General features: G+C 45.5%; 1 protein-coding gene across 1 annotated transcript in view; it reads left to right on the forward strand.

Moving 5' to 3' along the window:
• The window catches only part of LOC142588471 (uncharacterized), a 334,812-nt gene extending 323,163 nt beyond the window's left edge, over nucleotides 1–11,649 (forward strand). The window contains exon 44 of the mRNA XM_075700246.1: nucleotides 10,553–11,649. Coding sequence (XP_075556361.1) covers nucleotides 10,553–10,748 — 196 coding nt within the window. The 3' untranslated portion in view covers nucleotides 10,749–11,649. The remainder of the gene's footprint in view (nucleotides 1–10,552) is intronic.
• The last annotated feature ends 1,551 nt before the right edge of the window (nucleotides 11,650–13,200 follow it).

Consider the following 13,200-nt stretch of genomic DNA (forward strand, 5'->3'; position numbering starts at 1 on the left):
TATTAGTTCCTTTTGTGTTAGTAAGGCTAACTCTGTCGAGCGACCCTTCCGGAAACCGAACTGACAGTCAGTAATAATATTGTGTTTTTCGCTGAAAGCGGTCATTCTGTGTTCTTAATTTTTATATGCATTTTGAAAATACAGGCAAAATGGATATTGGTCTGTAGTTGGACAGGTTGTTTTTATCACCGGCTTTGAAGAGCACTGTAACCTTTGCGAGCTGCATGCGCTTGGGAAATATACCGTTGACAAAGCACAGATTATATACATGCTCAAGAACTGGGCATATCAGATCTAAAACGTGTTTTACGGGGCGTATTTGCAGGTCATCAATATCGCAGCTTTTACTATTTCGCAGAGCGGAGAACGTGAGATAAATTTCTTCGGCGCTAGTTGGAAGTAAAAAAACACTATCACAATTTCTGGAATTGAGGTACTCTGCGGAGCGTGGATCGTGCAAACTATTTACGAGGGACACAAGATAATTATTAAAAGCGTTTGCTAAATGCGCGCCTGATGAACGTTTTCCCTTAACTAACAATTCTCGTACGCCCTCTGAATGCTGACGTCCAATGTTAAAGGGGTTGAGACACCAAATTTTGAGGCTATAAAAAGCATGTTGTAGGCTGCTTCCGTATGCAAGGACACCCAGAACGAGGTATTGGACGCTGCAAACATTTCAAAATAATTTTAATTGAGCTCCAAAGAGTCATTAAAAACTCCTTCTCGTAGTCGAGACCCATCGCTAGCGCGGCAGTTACTACGTCACAGAGGAGGAACGAAAATATTGACGTCATAGCACACCAGCACAAAAACGTGACGTATGATGAGTAGCGATGAAATGCCGATTACGGAGCCTGCTGAGCCGAGCAACCGAGCATAGCCTCCACTACGACCGAGCTACAGGCATATAGAAATCCTTTCTTAATGCAAAGAAGGGGCAAGGCGTCCAGACACGGACACAAGAGGAGAGAAGTGCACAACACGAACGCCGCATGCCGGCCCGCGAACGGCAAACTGCGTGCGGCGAGTTGCCCTGCGGACGGGCCTTTACACGTTTGAGTGTAACACTAGCCGGCCGACTCCGAAAGGGACCAGGATATGCGGCGTTCGTGTTGTCTGCTTCTCTCCTCGTATAGTCGCGTAGTTCGGCAGCTCGGAGCGGACTCTCCTTCGCTTGGCCTTTCCACGTTACCGGCCCGTCCACGTTACCGGCCCGTCCACGTTACCGGCACGGAAACTCGCCGCACTCCGTTTGCCGTTCGCGGGCCCCCGTGCGACGGCGGTTTTGCTAGCGAACGGCGAGATTTCCTTGCCGTAGAGAGGACGGGCCCGGGACCCATTTGTGCGGCAGCCGTACGGCGAAGCGGCCAATCAGCGACCGAGGAGTGGTCGCTCTGGCATCAACGGCAGCTTCACCGCCTCGGATCGTTCGGCGCCGCCGATATCGTCGCTAGGTCTTTTCCGGTTCACTTCAAAGCTAATGCTTACGGCGCTTCGGAATGAATCACCGACTCTCACAAGCCGCAATATTTTCTTACTGTTGTTGTCGCTCTTCGCAATAATTATAATAATCGCGACATGCACTTCGAATCGCCAGTGGTTGACCTCTGCTGGCAGAGCACGCGTATGCGCGAGCAGACGACGCAGCATAGTTTTACGTCACTATTTTTTGTGGGCCACGTGACCAAGCCATGTTGCGTTTCCTCCTCTGTGACGTCATAGCATCCCCCGGAGCCCAGAAACCGAAACCGAAATCGCTCGGTATAATAATGCTATTATTAAATTATTTATCGGATATATATGAATCCCGCTGTGTGTATCGTGCTCCCTGAAGCATGACGCAACGTTCGAATCAACAAACGCATGAACGAAAATTTTGATGTCTCCACCCCTTTAAGCACTGTGCTAAGGTTTCTCCACGTGACATCCGTTCGCTTTATAGCTTCAGGATTAAACAACCTGTGAAGGTAATCTTTCTTAGCTTGTCTAAGAGTAGCAGTTAACTTATTTCGAAATTTCTTAAATTCGGATAGATGACATGTGTCTCTTGTGTCCAAAAAACGTTTGAATAGAGCATCTTTTTGTTTGATTAGATTCAGAAGTGCATTGGTTATCCAAGGTTTTCTAGCTTTTCTAGGCTTCAGTGTTTTAGGATGAAAAGATTCCGACTTAGCCTTTTTGAAAAGACGCAAAAATGACTCGTACGCGGCATCTACGTCAGACTGATTGTACACCTCGAGCCAATTTATTTTTGATATTTTTGTGCGGAACTCCTCAAGTGTAGACGGATTAATATCTTAAATAGTCAATGGGGGACACTGCTTCGGTTGTTTAGCCAAGACATACGATTCCAAGAGAAGAAATACTGGCAAATGATCGCTAATATGAGCGCTGATTACTCCGGAGTTAATAGTTCGAGATTCAATGTTTGTAATAAAAACATCAAGCAAACTTTCACCGTCATTGCTAATGCGAGTTGGGGCAGTAATTGTGTTAAAACATGCATTCGCTTCTAATAGTTGAGTGAAATCAGTACGCAGCTGTGTTTCATTCAACATGTTAATATTTATATCACCGCCCAGGACGAATTCATAACTGTTTTCATTTATCCAGGCTAAGAAGTTTTCCATATATGTAAAAAACTTTGCCACGTTCCCGCCTGGAGGGCGATATAAAACAGAAAATATGCTTTTGTTATGAATGACGGCCAAAATTTCAAAGTCCGGTGTGACCGCCGTAAAGTCGTCGATTTTATCACACTGGAAGCTTTCTCTGGCCATGAAAAGTACTCCTCCACCGTTCTTGACTGAGCGATTTAAGTAGTGTCTTAAGTAACCCGGGAACTGTATTACTTCGTGTTCGTGTCGGTACCATGTTTCACAGAGTATAATAACATCAAATGGAAAGCCAAAACATGAAAGCAAGGCACACAGCTCATCAGACTTATTGCGCGCTGACCGAGTGTTTAACAGGAAGAAAGATGTGCATGTTTTCTTGCGATAAATTTTAGTCACATCTGCAGGGTTCAGCGATTTACTAGCTATCGATGTGAATGGCGGTTGAAAAAAGTTCTCGGATTCCTGGATCCTCATTTCATCTTATCGATGTCCGCAATGCAAGATATGCGCAGTACATTCGAAGTGTCTGTTTTGCGCGCGAAAATTTTAAGTTAATGAAGAATACCTTAGTAACTTGCAATTCGCTGATGATATTGCCTTGCTTAGTAACTCAGGGGACCAATTGCAATGCATGCTCACTGACCTGGAGAAGGAACGCAGAAGGGCGGGTCTAAAAATTAATCTGTGGAAAACTAAAGTAATGTTTAACAGTCTCGGAAGAGAACAGCAGTTTACGATAGGTAGCGAGGCACTGGAAGTGGTAAGGGAATACATCTACTTAGGACAGGTAGTGACCGTGGATCCAGATCATGCGACGGAAATAATCAGAAGAATAAGAATGGGCTGGGGTGCATTTGGAAGGCATTCTCAGATCATGAACAGCAGGTTGCCATAATCCCTCAAGAGAGAAGTGTATAACAGCTGTGTCTTGCCAGTACTCACGTACGGGGCAGAAACCTGGAGGCTTACGAAAAGGGTTCTACTCAAATTGAGGACGACGCAACGCGCTATGGAAAGCAGAATGATGGGTGTAACGTTAAGGGATAAGAAAAGAGCAGATTGGGTGAGGGAACAAACGCGAGTTAATGACATCTTAGTTGAAATCAAGAAAAAGAAATGAGCATGGGCAGGACATGTAATGAGGAGGGAAGATAACCGATGGTCATTAAGGGTTACGACTGGATTCCAAAGGAAGGGAAGCATAGCAGGGGGCGGCAGAAAGTTAGGTGGGCAGATGTGATTAAGAAGTTTGCAGGGACACCATCGCCACAATTAGTACATGACCGGGGTAGTTGGAGAAGTATGGGAGAGGCCTTTGTCTTGTAGTGGGCGTAACCAGGCTGATGATGATGATGAAACTTTCCGCTTGTCCGCGCCATCAGCTGCTCAGGTCAGTCTGTGGTACCAGCATGTGTGACGGGTATCACTGCTCCTGCAAAGAGGTGATGGCGAACAACTACGACTAAGGCTCAGTGTGGATGTTGTCGATGCTGACACTGGTGGCACGATTTCCCCGCAAAAGCGTGAGAAGAAAAGCATAGTGCTGCGCAAGACAGGCTGTGCGGTTACGATGCCTACGATATGGTGCCAGTGTAGCGCGCGTCGTCTGTATGGAAACAAAGTGCTGCATGAACGGAGGTCTGTCTGCTGCGGCTGCTGTGAACCGCGCCCATGTATCATCAATGCGTCACCAATGCGCTGCCTCTTTCGATCTCCAAATTAGCGAGGCATTAGCGCCTCACTTCGCTCCGTTTTCAATGTGCCGCACTCTCGTGCGGTCCATGATGGTCCATGGTCCATGCCATCTACGCTAGTTAAAGCGTTCATGGCGTTCTTTTTCTAATATAAACCGTGTACCTATATAATCATAATACAGAATAGTGAGACGCGTAAAGCTGTGCTCAAATTTCGCATTAGGGAATATCGTAATCGTCGGCGAGTTCTTTTTCCTCGCAGTCCTTGTCCCCGTAAGCTCTCACTTGCGTCCTAACTGCGCCTCGGTAAGGCCAAATCAAAGCGCGCCAAGCCAGCACGCTCGCTTGCCCGCCAGTAGTTCATAACTCAAATCACTGCTCAGCGGCATTGAATTGGACGTTAATGCTTGTTATGTTGTACCCTCGTTTATTACACTCATGACGTCGTGCCATCTCCTCCCCACTGGCGGCGCAGCCACGCGCCCAGTGACTCACGCACTAGGTCACACCATTAGTCAGCCAGATGGCCGCAATGTGGCGTGTGAAATTACACACCGCACTAGGCACACCTTTAGTCAACCAGAACCGTAGAGCCGCTGGGGCGTCAGGGAAGCGCGCTCGCGTGTTGCACCCCGGAGGCCCGGGCTCCATTCCCACCCAGACCGTTATGTACCAAATTTTCTTTTCAAAACCATTAGTTTACTTTGTTTACAGAAACCTCCCCGAGAGATTTGACGTTAGTCCGAGCATTTCTTGACATGTTTTAAGACGAAGATACTTTGTGCCGGGTCCATCATCAGCTTCCTGTAACGGATGTGACGTCGGCGCGAGCGCGTAAAATATACTCTCTCTTGACAGGAATGGCGCCACCATCTAGGAGCGGTGAAGCGAAGTATACTGCATCATGGCACTAACGAGCGCCAATCGTTAGCGCTTCGGTTGTCTCAGCGCAGCGGAGGCTCCAGCACGGTGTAGCCTGGTATAGGCAGTGTAGGCCTTCTGCTGAGGTGATGACACAGTTTCCACACATGGTTTTTCGCGTCCGATTAGCCTGTGATGCCTCGTTGCCTACGGAGTGCAGCTTCAACATGCATGAGCAGTGCTTAAACGCCGCCTACTGCTTTACTTGGGATGGCACCAACTAATAACTGCTGCGCTAAGCAGCGCAGATAGGCAACAAAGTCGACCGGCGAATCTCACTTTGGTCCGGAGAGATTCGCCAGGGTGAAGCGGAACACCTTCGTGCATTCGCGGTGCATACTGCTAACTCTGCCACTTGCATTCCTGAAGCTGAGCGCGTCGCACCTGTTTGTCCAAGACAGTACGGAGCTGGACCAAAATGCTCGTACCTTCGGCGAAGCAACTCGGCAGCAGGACGCCGCACGCCAACAGGACACCGCACGCTAAGCAGACCTGCAACACCGTCGCCAACCCGCAAATCATGCGCTTTTTGCGGCAGCGGACCGTGAGTTCATGAAGCAAACACGCAACCGCTTGTGTGAAGACACGTTTCACTTTCGTGTTCTACCAATTCTTATGAAAGAGGGATCAACCACATCTATTTACTCTTTGCGACGTTGGCCATTTTTGATGATACCATCATCTGGTCACGCCATCAACTACGACAGATTTTCGCGCAAATAGGCATATAATGGTTTCGCATTAATAGGTAAAACTGGACGCGAATTTTGATAATCTGTAGTCCGGGCAAATATTGGTTTCACTTTATGAACATAGTCTGCGCGGGTCGAGGTGTGAGTTGTGGGACGAATATGGGCTCGAGTGAAAGGAATATTGCTATTACAAATACTATGAAAGAACGACCACTAGGCTAATTTCCTGCGCATGTCATGAGAAGGAAGATTAATTTCTTTAAGGCGGTACGCACTTTGATAATGCGATTATGAAGACAAGAGCAGTGCAGGTTAATTTTTGACTTGATTCGAGTAGTTTAGAGATATTAGTGTGATGGGGGTGCCAAATTATGGATACATATCCTAAAGAGGGCCTGATAGGAGAACTGTATGTGCGAAGTGTGGTATCTACATTCGTAAGGTGTAATTGAAGTTTGAGACAACCAAGTTTTTTACATGCCTTTGTGGTAATGTGTTCAGTATTGGTATTCCAGCTTAAACAGAGGTAAAGGGAACACCCAGGTAGTTAATTGAAAATGCTGAGTCGATAGTAATACTGCGTATTTTATGCTGGTTAGAGGTAGGGCCTGTAACAGAAGCGAATTTCAGCTATTTAGTTTTTGCTATGTGAATTTCTACCTGCCATGGGGCGCACCAGTCATTCAGTTTGGTTAATCAGACTGGCAGCGCAGAGATGTCAGCGGGGCAACTTCATTGTACGTGACGCAGTTATCTGCGAAGAGGCGTATTTGTGAAGTAACATTAGTTGCGTTGTAATTGATGCAAGTTAAGAATAGCAGTGGACCGAGGACGCACCCTTTAGGAACTCTTGAAGTGCCGTGAGTGCGGTTAGAAAAGCAGTTGTTCAAATTTATTACTTGAACTCTGTGAGTCAGAAACTCCTCAGTCCATTGTGTCATGTTATAGTCAAGCAGTTTGTTTCTAACTTTTAATATTAGACGATTATGAGGTACCACGGTCGAAACCTTAAAAAAAGAAATTTAAAACAAAATGGTGTATGCATACATCAGTTTGGGCAAAGAAATACGAATATCAATTACAGGTTCATATAGTTATGCATTTGACAAAAGTGATTTTGACGAAACCCGTGTTGGTTATTGAGGAGCAGGTATATGTATCCAGAATTGTTTGCCTTACAAGGGAGCATTACCTCGGGGGCTCCTATCTAAATACATGGAAAAGGAGAAATCGTTCTTCTCGATAACCACTGCATCAAATTTGATGATGATTGCTGCATCTAAAAGAAAAAGTTAAAATCTTGTGACTGTTTGTCGTGAATTTATTATTTAGGCCGGAATTTTTTTCAACAAGACGTTGAAAATCGCAAACTTTCAGAAAATGAAACTATGAAGTTTACAACTCTAACTCGAGCAATGAAAAATGATATCACAACTCTAAGTTACATCTAATAGTACATCTAAAGCAGACATAGTTGATGTATTGTACATGGCTTTCAAATAAACCACCATTATTTGAGTAGAACTTCTGCAAAACCCTTATAAACAGTCTAACAAATTCACGTAAGTTATAAATTGACATATCAGATTCGTCTGCCTTGTACGCTCTAACGGTTGCAGTTAACAGAACTGCGATATGTGTTCTTGGTGCAGAGCTACGAATTTGTAAACTTGGCGCTTCTATTTTTTTTTTGCAGATTTACCAATTTTTTAAAAATTCCTTCTAAAGAATGCAGGCCCCAAATCGATATTTCGCTTTCAAACAGTCATTAGAATTTAACATTATCTCTCAAGTGCAACAAATTTAATTAAAATCGGCCCAGTGGTTATCTCGGAAAAATGTTTCTGCGTTTTATACATATTTGAACAGACGTCGTCGGAGTTGGGCCTGAGCTAACGCTTCCTCTTAACAGCGAGGAACCTAGTGCCTACTGTGAACTCACGGCTAGCCTGGCGTGCTAGAAGCTTGATAGGCACTTTTATGTGTGTGTGATGCAGCGGGCAGTTCGATAATGGGCCACCGTCAGATTTTATGCAACGACTTGAAGTCAGGATGTCGAAGCGTAACCGAATCGGGAACCCGAAAAAAAAAAAATATTGCGTTAACCGCAGCTAAATAGTAACTTTACATTTTACTTAGCCCCCCTCACCGCCACCAACCAACCAAACTGAGTATGTAGTTAAGACGAACTTGACAGCATGGCTAAAGTTCGTTGGGACCCCATATATATATTCGTATCATAAGAAACCAACAAACACTGACACCAAGGGCAACATAGGAGAAATTACTTGTGCTTAATAAATGTAATAAAGAAACAATAAATTAATGTAAATCAAAGTGGTTTTCTGCCGCAGGTGGGGAACGATCCCATAATCTTCGCATTACGCATGTGATGCTCTACCAATTCAGCTACCGCGGTGCCATCTTCCCATCCACTTCCTGGGGTATTTATGTGTTGCTAATAGAACCAACCCTGGGAGTGTTAGCCAGCGCCATCACTCACAAACCTTGGCAGCAGATGTGGAACATCATTTGTGCCGCAGGCGTCACGAGTACGTGATCTTTTTGGGTGAAGGCAACTGGTCAATAAACCCACACATGCTACCTGAAGGCATCAATGTTGCCGGATTCAAGACCCTCGTTATGTAATAAATGAGAAGAAAGGGGGTTAACCAAGGGGCCCGATTTTTATTAGTCATATCATAAGGAGCCAACAAACCCTGACACCAAGGACAACATAGGAGAAATTACTTAGTTGTCTTTTTCATCCACTTTGATTTCCACTCAATTTATCATTTCTTTAGTACATTTATTAAGCACAAGTAATTCCATAATGCGCATAATGTTAAATTCTATAATGCGCATTACTGGAGCGATACGAAGCCGCATTGGGTGGCGCATACCAGACACCAGTACCAATGGTCATTCAGTGTGTGGTGCGGTATCTTTGACGGAAGAAAAATTGGCCCCATATTTTTTGACCATATGGTCACTGCTCAGCGGTACATGAACGACATCTTGGAAGGCCCAGTCGAAGATTTTCGCTGTTATTTTCCTCTTGTGTTTTTAAAGCGAACTTGGTATAAGCACGACAGTGTACCAGCTCACAGCACCAGCCTTACCCGAGCCTGGCTTGTCGAAGCCTTCAAACGCCAGTGGGCCGGCGGCATGGACGAGTGGCTTGGCCTGCAAAGTCACCAGACTTGACACCTCTTGACTTCTTGTGGGGACAGGTGAAAGACCGAGCGTACCACAAACCTACAACTACACCAGAAGCGCTAAAGGCATAGATTCCCGAGGCCTGCAGCGAGATACCGTATTGCGTCATTAAAAGAGCTACATCGGGCGTGCTGAAAAGGTGCCAATACTACATTATGGCAGAGGGTTACTTGTTTGAACACATTCTTTAGACAGACATCACAGTCAATAAATCTCTACAACCGTTATCCATGAAAAGAGCCATCTGTGTTAAACTTTTGTATGACGTGGAAAAGGCACATAATATTAAATTACAAATTCTCTGCCGACAAGGAATGGACAGGAAGCTAAAAAGCAACCTTTTGTGTCAGTTTACAATTCTTCCTTTTATGTCAACCAGCGTAATTCACACAACATTATCAAGCTTGTTATAATGCCTGTTTGCTTGTTGGGGTCTTGCTCCCAAATTCGAACTCAGGAGCTTGTCATTTTTCTTCCGCATGGATTCTGCTAGCGTGAGAGTGCAATTATCGCCGCAGAAACGGGAGCCGCGCTGTAATCCAACTGCCGCGCGAACCCACTGGCGTTTATCTCCGAACCAAGCACAACGCGAAGCTCTGTCGTGGGCAGCACGAAAGGCGCGAAGCGAGCGATGTTTTTACAAAGCACGGTTGAGAGCGCTGTAATCGCGGTGCATTCGGGCACACAGAGCGCGCTGTCACGTGGTAAACTCCACGGGCTTTCGTTTTTCCCAAATAAAAATGGCCACGCTAAGTCAATCTCGTTGGAAGTGCCTACGTTGGGCAATATTTGTCGAGCTCCACAACTTTCCTATTGATGCCTGAACGTTTCAAGCTATATTTAAAAAGGTTAATTAATTTGTCTCGGCTAATTACTCAAAAAAAAAAGACTAGCAATAAAATGGTGCTGTAAGTTTAGATAAATGCTAATATCCACACGATTTCTGTTCTGAAGAAGGCATAGGTTTTTTTCAAAATCTTGGTCCAAGTTAGCTGGGGCACCCTATATATATTTTACTGTCCTCAAGCGTCTTACCAACGAATGATCCATTCTGCAGGCAGACTGAAGGACTTAGTGAAGAGCTATTCTTATTCGGCGGATTGGTCTTGTGCAAGGTGTTGTTCGCATTAATGTGATTTTCTGTTATTTTTCAATCATTCGACAGAAGTCATACGTACTGGGAAGATGTCTCACGAGTCAGACAGTGCTCACAGTCGGCATTTTTTAAGGATTCTTTGTTTTAAATCCATTCTTTTCTACCCTCCTTATTGGTTTGCACGCAGTCACGCCGCACTAATGGGTGTGATCGGCCATTCTCCGCGACGTGTGTTAATAAAGGGACTGGATGTATATTTTGCAAAAGAGGCAAGACTTGTTGACGTGCTGCATTCTTTACATTTCGCAGCGTCATCACGACGCGCACCACGCGCACCGTGGGTCCCGACGGCCGAGAGCAGCTGGTGACAACCACGACCGAGGAGGAGGAGGGAGCTGGCGGCGACGACCCAGAGCTGCGCATGCGCCGCAGCATGCAAGGGGTCCTGGATAGCTTCATGGCGGACCCGTCTGCACCTCCGCCGCATTCGGACGAGGAAGAGTGAAGTCCCCGCCGGCGTGCCGCACATCCTCGCTCTCTGTAACCCCGTAGCACACATCGTACATAAAGTCTCGTTTTGCACACGGGCCGCCGCTTCGCAGAATCGCGTTCCCCAGTATATCTCGTGGCCGACTCTCCTGTCGCATTCGGTCTAATGTGCTTTCTTCGGATGCGGGAAGAACAGACCGCTTGCGCCGATATGTTCGCTTGTAGGCCGGTTCTCACTGCCTCCGGCGACAATGCTGTGGGACGGCGTCACGTGTACCTCTTCACATCGCTTGTCGCGCCGTGGCTCGACGACGTCTCACTATTGGCGTTTGACTCATCGATATGAACTCAATTATTGATTTAATGTTTGCAAGTCTTTGATGTCGGTATTCATGGACATGGTTGGCGCTGCCTCTTGGAGCCTCGCAGCGTCTTACATTTGCTCGTTTGCATCGCATTAGGAATGCGAAGCGCCGTCTCGAAGCAGTGCAGTATGTTAGACGTCACCCTACTACGTGCACCTCATCGTTCTTTTCTCGCCGGGGTGGGGCGATCATGTTCTGTCCTCGTGGTGGTTTAGGTTTTCAGCACTGACCTGCGCTTAGGTCTGACGCGCTCGACCCATTGCGCTTTTTTTTTGTTCCTGGTGCGTCGTGTACGTAAAAGTTAGGGCGAATGGTCACCGTGTGCGCCGTGAGTTTCCCGCTTCTGGCGCTCATTATGTGCAGCACGGCGAGCTCTGGTGCACGTGGCGACGCTAGCGCAGCGCTTTTAAGGCACAGAAGTGCAGTCTGGCGGCTTTTCATGGCGTTGTGGAGCGCCGCGTGCAGTTCACGCTTGAGCGATAGGGGATACCACACTGTTTATGTAATCTCACGTGCATGTTCTTGGCTTTCAATAAAACGCATTTTGGCTTACGTCCACGTCCCAGGTTTCAATATTTTTTTTCGGATAACGGGTATCGTTTCCTTAGCTGATAATCACGTATGTTGGGGCACCTTGACCCTGATAGTTGTTTGTGCCACCACGGGCGCACAGCGCCCGTCCTAACACTGCAGCCAACTGTGGAAAAGGTGTACATATGTAGCGGCCATCGTCCTATCAAATATATGAAGATAATCATCAACAGACTTAAAGGGGCCCTGAAACACTTTTCTAACTAATCGTATATGGCCTCGCTATTAAAGGACGTCATTTTGCGAATCTCGTGCCGCAAAAAGGTTTCTAATCCTTAAACTGCAAGTACAGTTGTCGCACCGATACCTGGCTTTCTCTCCCTTTTCGTCTCCGCTAGTGCGCTAGCTACACAACGGATAAGCCAAGAGAGCAAAAAGTTAAGTGTCGCGGCGGCGAAAGGGCTCATTGCGTCATCCCGTGGCAGCCATGGTTGACTACGCAATGCAGCTACGCGCAATGCAAAGATAAAATGATAATTTTCTGTCTGTTTGAGATCACACACACACACACACACACACACACACACATATATATATATATATATATATATATATATATATATATATATATATATATATATAATGTGTGTATTGCTGAGGATGTTCTCGTAATCATGAAATAGCTAATAGCGTTGCTGGACCAGCTGCTTTCGATGACGCTACATGACTGCATTGCGGTAGCGAGAGCAAGCGACATTTCGCTGGTTTTGACAAAAGAGTGAATTCCCTGCTGCATGCAGTGCTGTAATATTTGGCTCACACGTTCACAACGGCATCTAAAACGCTTTCTTACTATGTTCAAAAAGTGTTTCAGGGCTCCTATTAAGAATGAGGAATGACCTCTGGTGTATGGTGTAAAGCTAGCTGATCGCGGTCAGTATCACAAATGATGTAGCAGTGCTTAGCAGTAAAATCATAATATAAGCCTTAGGTACTTCGTTTTCAAATAAATTCGATTATATTCGACAAAAAGCTTTCCAGGTTTATTGCACGGCAAAACAAAAGATACAGATAGGACTGAATACAAACGCTATCTTCTACAAAAACGTCGCTATATCAAGCAGCTTGGCGAATGCAATTTTCGTGATAACCTGAACAAATACATCATAAATTGTAAATTAGAATTTTAATTTCTCTGATATACATGCTTATATCAGAAAACTGAAAAAAAAATATTTTATCTGAAGTCATTTTGTTTAGTGATTATAGACCTTGTGTTCTGAGATATCTATCTTGAAGTTTTGAGATCAGTACGATAATTTCGCATTCAGAGGTAGAAGTCTCGACACAAACTCCCATACTCTGTAAGCTGGATTATTATTAAGGGGCTGACGCTACTTGCGTGAGAAATTGATCTGCGTAAGGGATAAATTACGGAAGTTTCGCAAGTGCACTTTTTAACTAATCACTTTAGGGCACGTGTTTGTGATACACGCATATATATAATTCGTCAAGACCGTGAGGTGTTGCTCTGGCTAACACTCCCAGGGTTCTAGTAGTAAAGCATAAATA

This window comes from Dermacentor variabilis, chromosome 1 (genome assembly GCF_050947875.1).
Source record: "Dermacentor variabilis isolate Ectoservices chromosome 1, ASM5094787v1, whole genome shotgun sequence".
Taxonomy (NCBI): domain Eukaryota; kingdom Metazoa; phylum Arthropoda; class Arachnida; order Ixodida; family Ixodidae; genus Dermacentor; species Dermacentor variabilis.